Below are 17,852 nucleotides of genomic sequence, written 5' to 3' on the forward strand. Positions count from 1 at the left end.
GATTCAAAGTGTTCCGTTACATTTGTGGTTTATTCAAAGACATATTTGATTAATTTAATTTAGATATAAAACAAAATGGTAGCCGCATTATTGCGTTTGTGAACATACTACTACTTCCTAATATTTGAGCAGAGTTTTAGAACAAACGGTATGTGCTTGGGAAGGAGGTGACCGTCATGCGTTTAATAACTACCGTAATGTGCTCGTGCCCCAAGGCACTGTTGATGGCGGCCAGTTCATCGTATTGCTCGCGTGTGCGTTTTTCTTCAATCAGCTTCACAATGTACTTGTACATGCGTCCATAGTGTGCATGGGCGTAGGCATGCCACAATGCAAATTGTATAGCCTTCGAGTCGTTGGCGTCCACAAACTTGATAATATCCGTGTACACTTCGTTTATTTCGGCCAGCCGATCCTTCAGACTCTCATCCAGGACAGCCAACTTGGCAATGGCTATGCCCTTCTTGCTCAATGCTTCGATGAGATTGTTTCTCTGCTTGTCCATGTTGCTGAAAGAGTTTTAAAAGTGAATTATACAAACAATAAATCAAATTGCATCCTCTTTCATTCACATACGTCTTGATCTTGGCCGCATCGGGACGAGTGTCGTTCTTGAGCCCGTAGTAGGAGAGCAATGACTCCGCATCCGTTTCCACAATCACATTATCGGCCAGCTTGATGACGCGCTCCAGGGCACTGCGCAGCTTCTTCTGCTCTTCCTTCTGCTGGTCGGCATTGTCCCCCTCGGGCTTCTCGCTCTTTTGGCAATTCGTAAATGTCAGCGGAAAAGCCGATTTCAGCTGCGCTGCCTCGATGTTCTGGATGAGCAGCAGATGGGCCTGTAAATGCTTGGGATGGGCTTCCACCACCTCGTTGTAGATCTTCTCGGCCATTTCCGGTTCTGCAAAGAAAAGGCAATGCAATGCAATAGATATTCTACCCGTAGGGGTATGGGATATGGGATACGGGCAATCTCTTACCACACTTGACTATGTGCGTGCACTGGAAGTCACGCAATATCTCGGCATATTCATCCGAATTAGTCTTCCCCTTCTTGGGCGAGACGGGACTGCCATTTCCCTCCGGTGGAGTGTCCGTCTGCGTGGCAACTCCATCGCCGGCTGCTGAATGGGCCGGAAGGACGGACTTGGCTGCCTGCGGAGTGGCCGGAGCCTTTGGCTTGGCTGTATTGGCGCTGACAGCAGCGGGTGCTGCCGCTGCTGCTGCTGCAATGGCAGTGCCAGAGTTGTTGCCGTTGCCAGATGAATTTGTCTTCTTCTCGGCAGGATTGAGGATGTAATTGAATGAATGAATGGCCACACGACGGCCTGCCTCGTCCTTGGGGAAGATCAGGTTGCCAGACAGCCAGGCACACTGGGCCGGGAGATTGGCCTTGTTAAGCCGCTCCTGGCTAATGGGAGCCACGTACACCACTCGAGTGGATCGCCGTACCAAGGCCGCGGCCAGCTTGCGTCCTCCCACAATGCAATGATTGTAGTTCTCGTAGAACTCGAGATTGAGGAAGTTAACGAGCTTGAACGAGGCCACCATATTGGCGTCCGAAATCTTTTCCAGCAGATCGCGCTTCTCGTGCCGCACCTGCAGCCGGATGGTGTATTCGCCCTTCTCCAGCTTGGTGAAGAAGTTCTGCGAGTGCGCATCGCCGGTGGCCACCATGGCCTTATTGCCATCGTACAGCATCCACATCTGGGACTCGAACTCCGACTCGTACAGCGAATCATTGAAGATCGGTGCATGGAAGGACACCTCCGCCGCCTTGGCCACGTTCAGACTGTACACCAACAGGTTCTGGTACACCTGTCGTCCCTCTGGTATGACATCGCGGGTGGCGCTCAATGGCGATATCTTTGCCTCGGTGGGCTTCAGCACAACGGCGGCAGTCTTCAGTTGCAGCTGTGGCTGGATATCCTCCGCCACCAGGGCCTCAATCTCCAGCTTGTGAATCCCCTTGCCAGCGTGCATTACATCTGAAAAGCGTGGATTAAGCGTCGATCAGTTGATCGAAGGAGCAGGACTCGCTTTCGATGGCGACTCACATGCATTGGGATTGTAGGCCTCCACGCCACGGAATTCCAGGCTGTACTTCAAGTGACTCTGGCCATAGTTGGACCAATATTTGGCTATGCACAGCTCCAGAATCTTGCCAGCCTTCACCTTGAAGGTGGTGGTCGATTCATGGTCCGAGCTGACGGAAATGATCTTCATGGTCTCGCTCTTCCGGCACGACTGCTTTGGCAGCAATTGGTTGGTGTGTAGGAAGAATTTTCCCGTGTCCTTTCCACGATTGGGATCGGTTATGCGCATGCGCAGCACTGTAAAAATACGGAAACATTTCATTTCGTACCGTAGCTGAACAATTGAATGCTGTGCTCGGCTCACCTGCCCAGTTGGCACGGTCTGGCACCAAGATAAAGTCCCGCTGTATGGTATTCGGCTGGAACTCAACGCTTTTGTCCCCCTTGGATGAGGCTGGCTCGAAGATTGGCGTGTTCAGATCAGACTCCAGGACATGGGGCTGCACCACCGTCACGGGGATCTCAAAGAGAGGCCCCTTGGTGACACAGTCCGTGTCGTAGGCTCGAATACTGAAAAACAGAGAGCAATAAATTGCCGGAACAATTACTGAGAGCTGGGGAAGGGCTTACACTGCGCTATGTACGCCTGGAGGAAGTCCCGTGGGGTCGATGCGAACGACAATTGAGCGAGTGCCATAGCTGAGATCCAGAAAGGAGCCACACTGCGCCCACGTCTGCGAGCTTATCAAATTCAGACGCACATTGAAGTTGAACTTGTCTTTGGGATCTGTAAAGGGAGAAACGTTTAGTGAGTGCTTCTCGGAGTCTGTTTTTCATACTAACCCGTCTCCTTGTCGTTGAAAAAGACCGGCTCAATGTTGACATTGTAATCGATGAAATTACGGAGTACGCCCTGGCGTACGTGGATGCCCTTGGCCATGTTGTTGCCCACGCGAACTGAGAACCTGCAAGAACGCATTCAGAATATTGTTTACTCCAATCGAAAACCCCCAATGGAGCGAGGACGCACCGCAACATATTATCCTTGGACTGACGATTCTCCACCAAATGCTCGAAGGCCTTCTCCACATTCAGCAGTCCGTGACCCTGGGCGAAGGGATCCACATAGCTCAGTTTGGTGGCAGTGACGCTAAGGGCTCGCTTAATACTATACGGCGAATACTCGATGTTCTGCTGCTTGAGCCCGGAGATGAGCAGAGCCACCGCACCGGCCACGTGGGGGGCGGCCATGCTGGTGCCATTCATCAGCTGCGACTTGCTCATGGTGAACTGTGGAACGGAGGCAATGGCTCCACCGGGTGCACAGACCGTAACGCCCTGGCCGCCATCGATGCAGGGATCGCGCGACGTCCAGGTGTACACATTGCCGGGCAGCTTGTCCCGCATGGCATACTCGGCCTCCATCATCTGGGGCGAGACATACGCACCCACGCCAATCAGGCTGGGCTGGCTGATGTCGGGCGGGGTGCCAACCGTGCTAAGCGCTGGACCATGATTGCCAGCGGAGGCCACCCAGACAACGCCATACTTGTTCACGATCTCGTTCATTAGGTCGCCAACGCGGCTGAATGATGATTAGGGGGGGGCAGAGCAGACATTTAATTTAATTGATATCGCACAGGTGAATTGTGAATGTTTGCTGTAGCGTGTTTATCTGATGTCAGATGTCGTAGAAAAAGAGGAGTGGACAGTTGTGGAGAGTGTGAGTTCTGGTACGTTTGGTGGTTGCATTTACCTCGAACACCCACTATTCTTCTTTACCCTTCGACGCTTATCATCAAACTCGCTAAAGAAACAGGCACTCTTGGGTTAGCTTCCATTAGGCCATTCGCACTCGCTTACCCGGAATTCGACCAGTTGGCATGCTCGCCATAGCTCATGTTGATCACATCGATGCGTCTGCCCTCGCGGCACAGCTCCATTACCTTCGTCATGGCCCGCACCAGAGCAGTGCCTGTCTCCATGGATCCCAGGCGCCCATCTCCGATGGTCATGGACACGATTTTGGCATTTGGTGCAACGCCATCAACGTCCCTGGAGCTGTGGTTCCCACTGGCAATCGACGAGACGTGGGTGCCATGAGGCGAGCACATGCCCACGATTTCCAGCACATCTCCCTCATCGTGAACGTTCACGGATATCGACAGGAAGTCGTCTACGTTCTGGGTCTCGTGCGTCTTCGAGTACTCGCCAATGCGCAGGGCCTGATCCAGGTTTCCCTGCTCCGTGGTGTCGACGAGCGCTAGCCACCCGTTGGCCGTGGGAAAGAGGACACAGTCGTACGAGGTTTTAACGTCGTTGTAGACCTTCTCATAGCTATTGAGCATCTCCAGCTCAAAGTCTAGGTTCTCTTTGATGATTTTCTTGTCCCACGGCAGCTTTGGGGCTTCACCTGAAAGGAGGATATACACCCAAATTTCTGTGCAAGATTCTCTTAACTAACTTACCTGAATTTTGTGACTCGAATTCAGATATCTTGCGACTGGCATTGGCCGTGGCAATCTTGTGGGGCTTGTCCCAGTGCTTCAGCTTCGCCTGGGCTACAATATTGTCGCGCACCTTGGACGGCACCAGATCCCCGAAAGACTTCAATCCCACGCGAACCGCCTTGTCGGCGTCCGTGTTTAGGGCCAGCAGCTCGGGACTGAGCGTCAAAGTGGTGCCAGACAGACCCTTCAGCGTTCCATTCTCATCTGGAGTGACCTTCTTCTTCATATCTACGTCGCCGCAGCCCGAGCAGTCGTAGCGCTCAATCACTTTAATCGTTTTACCATCGACAAGCGTCTACAGAAACGCACACAAGTGCATCCAGTGAAATTGAAATCCAATCCAATCCAAGCGACAATTAAAAATGCCAACTCACCTCAAGTCCGGTAGCCCGAGGATCCACACCGGAATCAAATATGGCAATTGTTACATCTTTACCGTCGTATTCGGGATACTTTTGCAGAAAATTTAGGACTCCTGTCTCCGCCTTGGGCACCAGGGCACCAGTGGGAAATGACTCGACAATTCCGCTTGTAGCCATACTCATACTCTCGAATTTATTGCTGCTCTCGCTGTGTGCTCTAAATTGTCGCGTTGTTGCTGTTTTTTGTATGTAGAAAAAATGAACAATTGAACGAATATTTGATATATAAATATATCGATATATATAATTTTTGTATAATATATTTTGGACTGGGGCGAAACGCTTATCGGTATTTTGGTGCGATATCAAGACGGAATTTTACAGCACTATATACACAGCTGATTTGTCCGTGTCCCGTTTGTGCCCGTTTGTGCAAAAAATAACAAGACACTTTTTCTTGACAAGATGTGGTTCGAAATCCTACCTGGTGCCGCTATCATCACCGTGCTCCTGTCCGTGCCCATATACGCCATGTACGGCGTCCAGAAGCTCACGCTGGGCAATGTGAGTTCGATCGCTGCCTTCTGGCCGAGCAATCCAAAATTCTTATATAATCGCAGTTGATTGGGCACTACACGGAATTTATTTAACATATTCCAAGCTCCGCGGGTGTGCAGCTTGTGGCAAATAGTTTACAGATGTCTGTAAGACCTTTGCAATGATTTCTAACCGTTTTCTTACACTCCCGCAGGCCTTCCGTCGCAACATGGACGAGCGTTTCAGCCGTGTGATGTACCAACGCGATTTCCGACTGACCGATAATCCGTACTTGATGAATGTAAGTGGTATTTGTTTTGTTGATAAGTGTTTTCCATATTCTCTGCATTTTGTTGGTTAGTGTTTCGTTTCGTTTTGTTTTTATTTTTTTTGCATTCCATTTGGTGTTGGTTCTCATTTTGCACGTTCATTTATAATCTCCCAGAACCGATCCTCTATTGTTCCATTGGTGTTGGGTCTCTTCATTGTTTGCCCATTTTGCACGTTCATTTATAATCTCCCAGAACCGATCCTCTCTATTGAGACACCGTTGATTTTCTTGCAGGGTCTCGACGCCATTCCAGATGAGAAGAAGGATTGAGTTGATCTAAGTGAAATTTCTCTAAAACTTAAGTGCAAAAGTGAATAAACGTAAAGTGCGGAAGTGAAAGATTGGTCGTTGTAGAGTTTTCCTGTAGTTTTCCTTCCTGCCCCCATGGAAATTCCGTTGCCCAGTGCTATAGCCAGCCCCCCATTTCTTTCCAGGGACTTGAGGCCATTCCCGATGAGGAAGAAGACGATCAGAATAAGGAACAGAATGAAGATTTCAATGTGGGGGATGATCCCGACCAGGAAAATTAGAAAACTGCAAAATGATAAATATTTTATACCATAATTTCCATTCAGAATAAAGTCAAGGTTTGGCTTTTGCCGCGCATTTAACAACCCTGTTCTTGTGGTGGAAACCACCCCTGTGAACCCCTGCCTAGTCCGTTGGCCTGGCGTCGTCAACTTTTGTGGTATTCGGTGAAAAGGCGTCGTCGACGGAGAATAACATTGCGAATATAAACAGGTTTCCGCGGGTATCCTAACTCAAAACCTTCCAGAAAGTGGCTAAAGATTAGCTGAAGAGCCACTGCATCCGCCTGGAGCTGTGTGAGATGAGTGAAATCGCGAGTCGCTGCGAGGATTTCGTTTAGAAAGAGTGCGCAAAACAAAGCTTCGGCCGTGCATATACAGAAACGCAGCCATGGTGGCCCGGTTGAGGGTGGGAGTGGGTGGCGATGGGAGTGTGAGTGTGGGTGGGGGGCCAGTTTTGGGGATGAGGAAAAAACCGAGGTTGTTGGTTTTTGTGGTTTCCGTGGGACTGTGCGTGTTCTTTTTTACCAGCGGAGCGCACGCCAACTCGCAGAACGCCATCGAGGAACCAGCACGGCGCCACCACCAGCACCAGCGTCATCACGAGCAAGACAAGGAGCGGGCCGAGGACAACGGCTACTGTGCCCCCTACAGCGGCAAGGTGTGCAAGCAGTACATTGTCGGCCAGGTGTGGTATAGCCTGGACGACCCCACGGGTGGCTGGAAGAATGAGCAGACCACCACGGCGCTCTGGGACGAGCTAATTAGCGATCTCACGGGTCTGTGCCGCGAGGCGGCTGAGGTGAGCATCCCACTGACAATAGGTGTCTTATTTAATCTTATTCCTTCGATCGATCACCCCCTTTATAGAAAATGCTGTGCGCCTATGCGTTTCCCAACTGCCATGTGGACGACGGACGGGCTGTGAAGGTTCCGCTCTGCTTCGAGGACTGCCAGGCCACCCACCTGCAGTTCTGCTACAACGATTGGGTGCTCATCGAGGAGAAGAAGGAGCGCAACATGTTCATCAAGAGTCGCGGCACCTTTCGGCTGCCCAACTGCTCCGCTCTGCCGCACTACGACACCTCCATGCGGCGGCCCAACTGCTCGTACATAGGCCTCACTGAGATCAAGGAGTCGGAAGCTAGCTGTGAGTTTCGCCCTCGCCGCTCATTCCTTTAGAGATGGTTCCTCCAATAACAGACGAGATTCTTTTGGCTTTTGCAGACGACTGTCGAAATGGCAACGGACGCTTCTATCTGGGGACTATGAACGTGACCAAATCGGGCATTCCCTGCCAGCGCTGGGACACGCAGCATCCGCACAAGCACATCCAGCCACCACTGGTGTTTCAACAGCTCCTGGAGGGCGAGAACTACTGCCGGAATGCGGGCGGAGAGGAGGAGCAGCCCTGGTGCTATACCGTGGACGAATCCGTGCGCTGGCAGCACTGTGACATTCCCATATGTCGTGAGTCGAAGAACTGATCACCTTCCAGCAGCACCTAATGCTTGTTTACATCTTTCCAGCCGACTATGTGGATCCCAATGCCGGCGACCTGAACACACCCATCAAGATGGAGAAGTTCTTCACCCCCTCGATGATTTTCCTGCTGGCGGGGATTGGTTTCGTTGCGATCGTGACCCTCCACCTGTTGATATTGCTGATCTACAAGCTGTCCAAGCACAAGGATTACTCCCAGCCGCCGGGAGGAGCCGGACCTGGTGCAGGAGCTGGTGGTGGCGACTGCAATGCCTCGATGCGGGCCGGCGAGTGTGGAGTCAACTTGGCCACCAGTCGGGAGACACTGGGAGGCAATACCAACACCCTGGCCAAGTGGGGCACCATCCGCAGCACGGCCACCATCCACAGCAATTGTGTCACCCTCACCACGGTGGCCATCCAGGATACGAAGGGCAAGCAGAATGCCCGTCTGGAGAAGCTGGAGTATCCACGGGGTGATATTGTGTACGTGCGCTCCCTGGGCCAGGGGGCCTTCGGCCGGGTGTTCCAGGCCAAGGCCCCCGGTCTGGTGCCTGGCCAGGACGATCTCCTGGTGGCCGTCAAGATGCTCAAGGACGATGCCAGCGATCAGATGCAAATGGATTTCGAGCGGGAAGCCTGCCTGCTGGCCGAGTTTGAGCATCCCAACATCGTGAAGCTGCTGGGCGTGTGCGCCCTGGGCCGGCCCATGTGCCTGCTCTTCGAGTACATGGCGCCGGGAGATCTGAGCGAGTTCCTGCGTGCCTGCTCACCCTTTGCCACCCACCAGGCCCAGCCCCGCGACCGCCTGCAGCTGAACGAGAAGCACCTGCTGCAAATGGCCGCCGATATTGCGGCGGGAATGCTCTACCTGTCGGAGCGTAAGTTCGTCCACCGCGACCTGGCCACTCGCAACTGCCTGATCAACGAGCACATGACGGTGAAGATAGCCGACTTTGGGCTCTCGCACAAGATCTATCTGCAGGACTACTACAAGGGCGACGAGAACGACTTCATACCCATCCGATGGATGCCGCTGGAGAGCATTCTGTACAACAAGTTCTCGCTGGAGTCGGATGTGTGGGCCTACGGCATCGTGCTCTGGGAGATCTTCTCCTTTGCCCTGCAGCCGTACTTCGGGCTCACCCACGAGGAGGTCATCAAGTACATCAAGGAGGGTAATGTCCTCGGCTGTCCGGACAACACGCCGCTCTCCGTCTACGCACTGATGCGTCGCTGCTGGCACCGCAAGTCCAGCGAGCGACCGGGCTTTGCCGAGATTAATCACTGCATCCAGCACAGCATAGCGGAGAACGAGTGCAAGGCCATGCTCTAGAGCAATCCATCGAATCCGAACAAAAACAACAACAACAGCAATAACTCCGTCGCGTTTCACACGTCTGCAATGAATCCGTAATCCATAAATCGTAAACAGAATGCTCGTCCGTAGTCTTCCGGGGCAGGCAATACAACGATTACTATATATACAGCAACAAACACTCTTTTATACACATATACCATTGATGATATATATAGTTGATATACATACTGATATATTGATTGATTTCCCAGATCAGAGGGGCAGGCGCAGATTGTGCTTAAGTTAAGTTGAACAGTTGTGAAACCCTGCAATGTTTCCATTCCACAACTCTAAGGAATTGATGTCTCTCTTTGGATGCTTCCACGCGCAGCCTTCCGTAAACCCGGTACTATTCTGTTATATTTATGAAAAGGGATACCCTCTGATCCGGGCACTGGTCTCTACTCGAATTAGTTTGCCACAACGAACGCATCATGAATGTCAGCCACGCTAATCAGGTGGTACGCGTACTCATATCTAGTCCGTAGACCTAAGTTTTCCATATAACCATATGTATGTAGATTGCATTTTAATGGGTTTTTACTAGGATTAAGCAGCCCACGGCCACATGGCATGTGTGGCATGTGTGAGCCATTATCAAAGTGAAGCACTCACTCCACCACAAAAAAAACTCGGTATGCATTTATCTACATTGTGTATTGTGTATTGTGCAAGACCATCAAAACAATAAGGAATATGAAATATTTAGAGAACTGTCTACACAGCCCAACTTTCTTGGGACATTTACATAATCAGAATTTATAACTAAAATGTTGAATGTAATTTGTATAAATAAACCCCCACTCATAATCGTACCCACTCCTACTCAGCACCTGTAGTAGCCGTAGTCGTCGTAGTAGCAGCCGCTGTAGGCCACCGGCAGGGGAATGGGCAATGGAACGGGTAGAACGCCTCCGTATCCATAGCCTCTATAGCCTCCATACCCTCTATATCCGCCATAGCCATAGTATGGTCGGCCGCCACCGTATCCGTATCCTCCATGGTGTGGGCCGCCTCCATATCCTCCTCCACGTCCTCCATATCCTCCGCCACGTCCTCCATATCCTCCACCACGTCCTCCAAATCCTCCACCACGTCCTCCTCCTCCGTGTCCACCACCTCCATGTCCACCGCCACCGTGTCCACCGCCTCCTCCGTGTCCACCGCCGCCGCCGCCTCCTCCTCTGGCCTCAGACATTTCCCATGTAACTAATAGCACAGTCAGGCATAGCAAAATCCTCAATGTTGACATTTTCCTTCCTTCCTTTTAGAGAACCTTTTCGATCAGTTTTTCAATTGCGACTGTGACAGAGCCTCCAGCGGAGCTTCGCGACTTGGACTGGCTGTAAGCTGACTGTTTATTCCCGATTAATTAGGATCACCGTGATAATTGCTATAGCGAAATTCCCCCAATGCATTGCAGATACAGATACAGATTTTTTTAGTGGTAATTTGTTTTTGTATTTGGATTTCACTCCTCCCGCCCGGCCCGGCCGCCACGCCACGCCCTCCGATTCACACTCCTCGATATCACAGCAGCCTAAATGATTAGGCATGAAATTCAATATGTGTTCCTTAACCAAATGAGAACCTAAATGTACAAATGGGGATGGATGGATGACCCATGGAGCTGTTGTTTTTGTTTTTTGTATTCAGAGCACCTCGGGGCAGTTTTTGTTTTTGCTAATGATCAATCTGTCCGGATCCAGCGAGAGTTTCTTCAGCACATCGTACACCTTGGAGCGTATGTCGACCTCGAAGTCGCGGTCACGCCCCAGTATCCATATCTGATCGGAATGGCCCAGGGAGCCAATGCTGCCGCAGGACCAAAGGATGGCAAAGTTCTCATAGTCCGTGTAGAGCACTTGGTACTTCCCGGAGCCGGGCAACAGACGGGCAATCACATCCGGGAATCGAGTGGTAAACTGTCCAAATTAGGAAGAATAATAACAGCTATGATAAAGTGCGAGCAGCGAACGAAGTGGAAAGAATCTCACCTTGAAATCCATGATGGAGGATCTGCTGTTCTCGGGCGTAGCATAGCCAATATTCACATTCGGATTGCCAGTTCTAGTACGGAGGATAAAACTTGCCTATAAGGCTCAAGATCTATGATGGGCTTGGCTCTACTCACATACGATTGATGTTCTTGATGGCCACTCCCAGCTTGAAGTTTTGGAACTTGGACTGTTCCCCCTTGTTGTATGGCTCGAACTGAAATGTGGTGCAGCCCGAAGCGATCTCTGGAAGGTAAAACGAACGTTCTACCTCATACCAATGGCCAAGAACCTGAAATTCAATTTTCATTCATTAATTTAATAACTAATAACCATCTTTCAGATGGAACTAGAACCAACTAGCTTGGAGCTACGACTCTGAAAGTTGGGCCCTTTCTTGCGCTTGGCACGCGCTTCACCTGCGTTTCTCTCGCATTTAACTGGGTTACTACTACAACAAGTCACCGCCGGCCCCCCTCCTTCCTCGCCGGTAGCATCCACCATTTAGCAAATAATGCGTAAAACATAAACATTTTTGTGTTGGAACTGGTTTTGGTGGCTGACCATTAAAAAAGCAGAGTAGAGTAGCGGCATCAGACTTTTGGCTTCTTGCAGTTCAAAGTCATGCGGAGAAGCAGTCGAGTCGGCTTTATGATGCATCTGTGGATGACGAGGCGAGGTCTTTGCCCCTGGGTCAACAGTTCAGAGCGGGGCGAATGGTGTGGGGAGGGGGGCGTTCGCTAATGATGTCAAATGATGTTTTATATACGCCCGTCCAGAGCTCAATTGGATGATGTACGCAGATGATGTGGTGGCATTTTATTATGTGGTGACGGTGCGAGCTCTCGCCGGGCCAATTATGAGAGATTATCGTTTTATGCAAATCAAGGCTCAATCAATTTAATTCGTGCTGCTAAATTGATTGTGCACCAACAGCGACAGTGGCAGCACTGTTTGGCACTGGTTCCACGTCTCCGTCAAGTCCCCTCCTAATGGGGCTCTGCAATTAGTTCACTTTGTTGTCCTTGGCATGCCTATGAATGCCGTTTTTATTGGAAGTTGTGGATTTACTTCTTTTTTTATTTGTATTTTAAAAAATACACAAGTAAGTGGCTTGTTTACCATCGGACGGACGGACGGACGGGCCAGGCCAGGCCAGGCCATCATGCTCGTAAAGCTTTTGTGTGTGTGGCTGTCTCCTTCTGTAAAACTGGTTTGCATTTTTACATTGGGGATGGATCGGATTTGGTGGCCTTAAATTGGTTCAAGTTCATCTTTATGCACAATCCATAAAATGAAGAAAGGTCTGCGGCCGCCTTGTGCTAATTAATTAAATATGCGACAGGTTTAAATTGATTTTTAAATTGGAAAGGGTTTGAACTATCCACAAGAACTCTGGCGCTAGGAAAGTATAGCGATTCAGTACTGCTTCGTTTGAAGAGAAACCCAATTTCTAATTATGAAAAACTAAATGAGAAATTAAGTGAATCTAGAGATTAAATTCCATCTGGAGTGCATACTTATTTAACTTATTGGACAATGACCTACTTCAATAAGTGGTCTCAATGTACTGCCTAAGTATTCTAAAGATCAGCACGAAGTTTAACTTACACGGCTCATATTAAACTTTGGCATCGATGGGTAGTTGGGGCAACGTCCAAATCCATAGGCATTTGTCTCCGGCACTAAGGTCAGTAGGAACATACTTGAGACCAGCCCAAATGCCGAAATTTGGCGAAGCGTTTGCTTGCCCATGATTGCTTGATTGTACTTCTTTTATTCTATTTTATTTTATTTTCCTTTCCAATTGGATTTCACTTTGAGTGCTCGAATGTGGTCTGGCACTTGACACGCGAGAATTGGCACAGTTCCGATGAATGCTCTTCTAACTAAACCGAATGGAATTCAAAAGCGAGTTATTAATGCGATTGATGTGATTCACTTGGCTATGCACAATGTGATTTCCGTTTTGGGTGTCACTGAGCCTGGGGGTTTGGGGTGTCTTTGGGGAGGAACAGGTTTACTTGGCCAACGAACTATGGATTTACATTTCCTCAAAGTACTCGTATGGGCTTGCCCATTAATATTCCGCAAGGGAAATGTGCGATAATAAAAACGTGCTGCTGCTGCTGCTGCTGTTGGTCTTCCAGTGTAGGAGCAGGCTGGTGGAGCAGCCACTCGACTTTGTGGCTCTGGACATGGATGACTGGCGCGTAGTGCAGTCGGCAAAGAGTGAAAATAACAACCGAAACTAGGTTGATGTGGGCCTGTGCCGTGCCTGGCCAGCAGCGTTACGTAAAAGAAAAGCCCGAGCAGCGCCAAGTGAAGCAAAACCCAGCCCCAAGTCCCCGAGTCGCCCGATTCCGATCCCAGTCCCAGCCCCAGCCACAGCCACAGTGCGAAATGCAGGTGGAACAGGTTGGACGACAGATTCGCGCACAGCACACAACACACCCGAACGATCCGTAGGAAAATGATTGCGCATTCGCGAATAAATAAAAGCGAAAATGGCTAATCAAGGAAGCGCACAGGGAAACCTGATGTCTGATGACTGATGCCGTCAATTGTGTCATGGAGTTAATCGAGTGCATTGCTCGATTTATGCTCGAATGCAGCGGTAGCATCAAGTTCAAGATAAGCCTCATTAGCTGCCAGAAGGAAGTAGTCCATAACTTTATTGCAGCCACTGTGTTTGCCATTACCACATTGGGGGATCGGACAAATAGCCGCTCTCGGCCCAATAGGAAAGTGTTAATTTCACAGTCAACACAGAAATCCGCTTAAACGAATCGCACAAATGGTAAACAATAGTGGCTGTCGTTGTTCAGTTGCAAAATATTGTTGCTGCTCGAAGTCTGATTTCACTTTGTGTACGAGAGCAGCACTCGCATGCCAGTATCTTTATCCATACATACGCACCCCCATGGGTGTGTGTATCTGTAAAATGCACTCGTTGTACCGCCTTTTTTATTGCTATCTCTTTGTTTACATCGTTATACGTATGTGGCATGCGTACGCGTTCTTTTCATCTGTAGTTTTATCTCGAGGTGTACCGCGCTGATGCCGTGGACCGACCGAACCGTTGAAAGCTAATGAACGGAAATTTAAATTGAACTTGATTCTCGGCACTCTGGTTACACTCGAACCGATCTATCGATATTCTGGTATCGATAGTAGGCAAAGGAGATGAGAGAAGAGTATGATCATACAGATGTCACTCAGCTTAATAGTTATTATTTTGTTGCTGGCAATTTTAGGAAATCACAGTAAAAGTGAAATTGTTAATTAATTTATTTTTATTTATATCATTTTAAATATTCATCCGATATTTCCCAGTCGCAGTGACTGAGCAGATTGCCCATCTCTAGCTAGCAGTGAAATGCCAAAGTTGTAAATTTTTTTTCGTTTTGCTGTAATGTGAATTTTTCTAATTTATTTTCGAATATTTTATTTGATAACACGAAAAAAAGAAGAGATCGTAGATATACACTAGCGTAAGTTGCAGTTCAGGTACAGGCGACCGTGGACTGCTCTTCGGCAAAGTCACGCACCAAACACGCCTTTGCCAGTGCCCTTTGTTCCATGTTCCAATATTTTACACACTTTCACCTTCTAGGATAAACATGGACACGGAAAAATCTAGCAGCAGCTCCTTCGAGGATCTGACCAATGCCGAAGATACGAAGGATATACGTAAGGCCACAGCCGAGGCAGCCTCTGAAGAAACATCAGCAACAACGACTCTCGTGGGCGGTGAGGGAGAGGAGGCCGAGAGTGAAAGTGAATGTGATATATTGGGCAACAAGCAGCTGATAAAGCGCATCATCAAGAAGGCACCGGAAGAGGCTAAAAGTCCCAGTCGCGGTGAACTGGTAACCATAAATTTCACCGGCAAACTGGATGGCAAAGTGGTGGAGGAGGAACAGAACTTTCAGTGTCATGTTGGCGACTACGAGGTGGTACAGGGCTTGGATATGGTACTGCCCATGCTGAAAGTTGGCGAAGTCGCCGAAGTGCTAGTGGATCCCCGATTTGGCTATGGGACACTTGGGCTAAAAAAAGACAACGACGGGGACTACATCGTCCCACCTAATGCGCACGTAAGTAAAAGCAGCAATGTCACGATTATTGAGCTTCATGTGTGTCTATATCTTACAGCTTACCTATGAAATAGAGCTGCTGGATAGCAAATACGAAGAGTTTGCCGATCTGAAGACCTTTGAAGTGATCCGCAAATATGGGTTTGTTAAAGCACAGCAGCTGCCTGTCCATATCACATGATCACAAGAGCAACTCTCTCCCTTTGCAGCACCCGCAAGAAAGAGCGTGCCAACTACTTTTTCAAGCGGTTGGAATACAATACTGCCATTCACCTGTACAGACGCGCTCTCGACTATTTGGACACACGTGATGGGGATCCGGAATCTGAATTCGACAAAGAAGATTTGCAGGTGAGTCAAAACTAACAGTAACGTGTCTCAGTGAAATCTAAATGATGCCTTTGACTAGCTATCCAACAGTGAAACGCAGACCATTCTGGATGATCGCTTGATTGTCTACAACAATCTGGCCATGACTCAGATCAAAATTTCCGCTTTCGACGCAGCCCTTAAGTCTGTGGAGAACGTCTTGCGCTGTCAGCCGAATAACCCAAAAGCCTTGTATCGCAAGGGCAGAGTAAGTGAAAATGTAGTTTCTATTCCTGTTCATAGTGTGTGAGCAACCGTTTTTGGTTAATCCCCCACTAGATACTGGAAGGAAAGAACGACACGCAGGGTGCGATTAAGTTGTTCCAGAAGGTGGCTACTCTCGAGCCTGAAAATCGTGGAGTTCAACAAGATCTGGCCAGGCTTCTTCATCAGGGCGCGTCGCGATCAACACAACGAAAAAGAAATGTATCAGAAGATGTTGGGCCAGGCCAAGAAAATGGAACAAAAGACTGCTGCCCGACAAAAGCAACCCCTTGTGGAGAACTCCAAGGTTCTTAAATCACATACAAATTGCTGTCCCTACTTTTAACTATGTATTCTATTTCTTTGCAGCTGAAACTCTTGGGCTATCTAATGGGTTCCATATTGATTGGCGTCGCTGGCGTTGCCATTTATCGTTACAAGTACTAAGGACAAGAAGTGCACTCGACGTGAGATTGACTGTGTACTTTGGGCAATTGAAATGCATTTTTAAAATTATACACAACAGTCAAAATTATGAACGTTAAAATGCCGTAATTGCTTACTTAAAAAGAAATGAAAGGGCTCTTGTTGTACAACTTATACTATGCACACTTTACAGTAGTATGTATTTGTCGAAGGTATGGTTTTGGATAATATACATATGTATAATGTTAATGCTTAGTTCTAATCAATTACATTCTTTTTTAATCAAGTACCAGGAATTGTTAAATAAAGCATAATTTTCATTTACTCATTAATGGAATGCGAAATGGCTTTCCATTTGATTGGAACTGTTCGCTATATAGTCAGACCTCTTTGATCGATAAAGCAACTTCCCGAAATGTTGCATTTGCTCCGAGGTTAGGCTGAGTTTTGCTGCTTGGCTCGATTCTGGGTGATTTATTCCAAAGCGTCGTTGATAGTAGTTTTCGTCCTTGATAATGGAAGGTTCAACGAACCTTATTTGAGGTTCGTTTGGATCAGCAGGTGGCTGTGGTGTGCCTGCTGACATTTTCCCCCATATAGGAATATCCAGATCTGTTATTTAATACGAAAATGAATAATACTTTTTATGGTGCAATGATCATCTTGCATCTTGTATCATCATTATTTCATTATTTTTCACTTTTGGTGTTGTGGCGATTCAGTTCGTAGGGTTTTTCTTTGAGCAGAGCGGGACTTATCCCCATTTGCTGGGTGTGTGGGGGCGGATCTTCGGCTGCAAAAGGCAAGAATAAAATTGGGAAACCTTAAGTGGATGATCGTAACTTACCGTCAGGATCTTCAGCTTCTTCTTGCAACTGGCAAAGTGTCCGCAAAGTGTCCTTGTGGGAAAGCCGTAGAGACCGTCCACATGCACGGTCTTTACTTGCCGCCCTAAGATCTTACAGATCCAACTTTTGCAGCTATGCTCCATCTGCAGTTACCAGAGCAAGTGTCCCTACTAAGCGGGTTGTAAAATAGAGTTCATCCTCTTGAAACTCATTGGGCTCGCTTATGTGGCATGAGAAATTTAAAATTTCCGCTGTAAGTATTTTTATCACAGATCCCATCGTTTTTATATCATTGCTTCATTTGCCAACCAATTTTTCCAGATTTACCTGTTTTGGTGGATAGTATGGTTTTTATTTTTCGGGAACTACTGTTTGATAAAACCATTTCGCCCCTTCGAACGAAACCAACCTTTTTTGAAAGATTTCGGGCTTGAATAGTGCTTAGTGATAAATTAACTTTTTTTTATGGCAGATCATTTTTTTGAAGAAATGCAATTTTTTTTACCTTTTTTCAGAGGTAGCGCATTTTTTCACATAACTTATGTATCTTACATCTGGTTGAAATGAACTTTTTCCTTCTAAAAACAAGCTATGAAATGCAGCTATAAATAGAATGTGATTTCAGCCACTAACCATACTGTACATAGATTTGAAAGTTCTTACTCAGAATGTGTCGCAGCTGAATTTTCTGTCCCACCCTTCGGCTGGGGTGCTGGGGTATAGGTGCATTAATTCGGCGTCGTTTAAGGTATTGCTCATTAAA

General features: G+C 48.3%; 6 protein-coding genes and 1 long non-coding RNA gene across 13 annotated transcripts; 3 read left to right on the top strand and 4 right to left on the bottom strand.

Moving 5' to 3' along the window:
- Nucleotides 1-38: 38 nt before the first annotated feature.
- Nucleotides 39-5,169, bottom strand: LOC111079126 (tripeptidyl-peptidase 2). Of its 2 annotated transcripts, XM_022374143.2 has the most exons (12): nucleotides 4,921-5,169; nucleotides 4,505-4,841; nucleotides 3,900-4,449; nucleotides 3,793-3,843; nucleotides 3,067-3,621; nucleotides 2,880-3,001; nucleotides 2,667-2,823; nucleotides 2,401-2,606; nucleotides 2,058-2,333; nucleotides 981-1,988; nucleotides 577-901; nucleotides 39-509 (listed from the first exon to the last, which is right to left on the bottom strand). In XM_022374143.2, the coding sequence occupies exons 1-12, from the start codon at nucleotides 5,089-5,091 to the stop codon at nucleotides 137-139; spliced, it is 4,131 nt and encodes a 1,376-aa protein (XP_022229835.2). In that variant the 5' UTR covers nucleotides 5,092-5,169; the 3' UTR covers nucleotides 39-136. The 2 variants fall into 2 exon arrangements, with proteins under 2 accessions (XP_022229835.2, XP_022229836.2); XM_022374144.2 differs by lacking the exon at nucleotides 3,793-3,843.
- Nucleotides 5,170-5,288: 119 nt separating this feature from the next.
- On the top strand, nucleotides 5,289-6,382 carry LOC111078588 (NADH dehydrogenase [ubiquinone] 1 alpha subcomplex subunit 1). 2 transcript variants are annotated; one of them, XM_022373369.2, is made up of 3 exons: nucleotides 5,289-5,472; nucleotides 5,660-5,746; nucleotides 6,211-6,382. In XM_022373369.2, exons 1-3 carry the CDS (start codon nucleotides 5,374-5,376, stop codon nucleotides 6,304-6,306), a joined length of 282 nt encoding a protein of 93 aa, XP_022229061.2. In that variant the 5' UTR covers nucleotides 5,289-5,373; the 3' UTR covers nucleotides 6,307-6,382. The 2 variants fall into 2 exon arrangements, with proteins under 2 accessions (XP_022229061.2, XP_022229062.1); XM_022373370.2 differs by lacking the exon at nucleotides 6,211-6,382 and adding an exon at nucleotides 6,011-6,115 and having other exon boundaries at nucleotides 5,298-5,472.
- Nucleotides 6,383-6,452: 70 nt separating this feature from the next.
- Nucleotides 6,453-9,121, top strand: LOC111079129 (tyrosine-protein kinase transmembrane receptor Ror2). Its single transcript, XM_022374146.2, has 4 exons — nucleotides 6,453-7,105; nucleotides 7,174-7,453; nucleotides 7,531-7,773; nucleotides 7,833-9,121. The coding sequence occupies exons 1-4, from the start codon at nucleotides 6,695-6,697 to the stop codon at nucleotides 9,119-9,121; spliced, it is 2,223 nt and encodes a 740-aa protein (XP_022229838.2). The 5' UTR covers nucleotides 6,453-6,694.
- Nucleotides 9,122-9,971: 850 nt separating this feature from the next.
- Nucleotides 9,972-10,343, bottom strand: LOC111078626 (glycine-rich RNA-binding protein 2-like). The gene has a single exon (XM_022373436.1). It carries the CDS (start codon nucleotides 10,341-10,343, stop codon nucleotides 9,972-9,974), a length of 372 nt encoding a protein of 123 aa, XP_022229128.1.
- Nucleotides 10,344-10,658: 315 nt separating this feature from the next.
- Nucleotides 10,659-14,243, bottom strand: LOC111078590 (apolipoprotein D). 5 transcript variants are annotated; one of them, XM_041594420.1, is made up of 5 exons: nucleotides 14,102-14,243; nucleotides 12,754-13,027; nucleotides 11,280-11,434; nucleotides 11,143-11,215; nucleotides 10,659-11,070 (listed from the first exon to the last, which is right to left on the bottom strand). In XM_041594420.1, the coding sequence occupies exons 2-5, from the start codon at nucleotides 12,895-12,897 to the stop codon at nucleotides 10,798-10,800; spliced, it is 645 nt and encodes a 214-aa protein (XP_041450354.1). In that variant the 5' UTR covers nucleotides 12,898-13,027; nucleotides 14,102-14,243; the 3' UTR covers nucleotides 10,659-10,797. The 5 variants fall into 5 exon arrangements, with proteins under 5 accessions (XP_041450354.1, XP_022229064.2, XP_022229065.2 ...); XM_022373372.2 differs by having other exon boundaries at nucleotides 14,062-14,243; XM_022373373.2 differs by having other exon boundaries at nucleotides 14,132-14,239.
- Nucleotides 14,244-14,527: 284 nt separating this feature from the next.
- LOC111078589 (peptidyl-prolyl cis-trans isomerase FKBP8) lies at nucleotides 14,528-16,389 on the top strand. The gene is given in 8 exon segments (XM_022373371.2): nucleotides 14,528-14,636; nucleotides 14,759-15,242; nucleotides 15,301-15,383; nucleotides 15,452-15,593; nucleotides 15,652-15,819; nucleotides 15,891-15,995; nucleotides 15,997-16,122; nucleotides 16,185-16,389. Coding segments are annotated over 7 exon segments (1,179 nt in total). The 5' UTR covers nucleotides 14,528-14,636; nucleotides 14,759-14,765; the 3' UTR covers nucleotides 16,263-16,389.
- Nucleotides 16,199-17,566, bottom strand: LOC111078592. The gene is made up of 3 exons (XR_002608270.2): nucleotides 17,417-17,566; nucleotides 17,089-17,340; nucleotides 16,199-17,034 (listed from the first exon to the last, which is right to left on the bottom strand). It is a non-coding gene; the product is annotated as an uncharacterized LOC111078592 (long non-coding RNA).
- Nucleotides 17,567-17,852: the final 286 nt, after the last annotated feature.

Source organism: Drosophila obscura, unplaced genomic scaffold, assembly GCF_018151105.1.
Source record: "Drosophila obscura isolate BZ-5 IFL unplaced genomic scaffold, ASM1815110v1 contig_25, whole genome shotgun sequence".
NCBI classification, from domain to species: Eukaryota; Metazoa; Arthropoda; class Insecta; order Diptera; family Drosophilidae; genus Drosophila; species Drosophila obscura.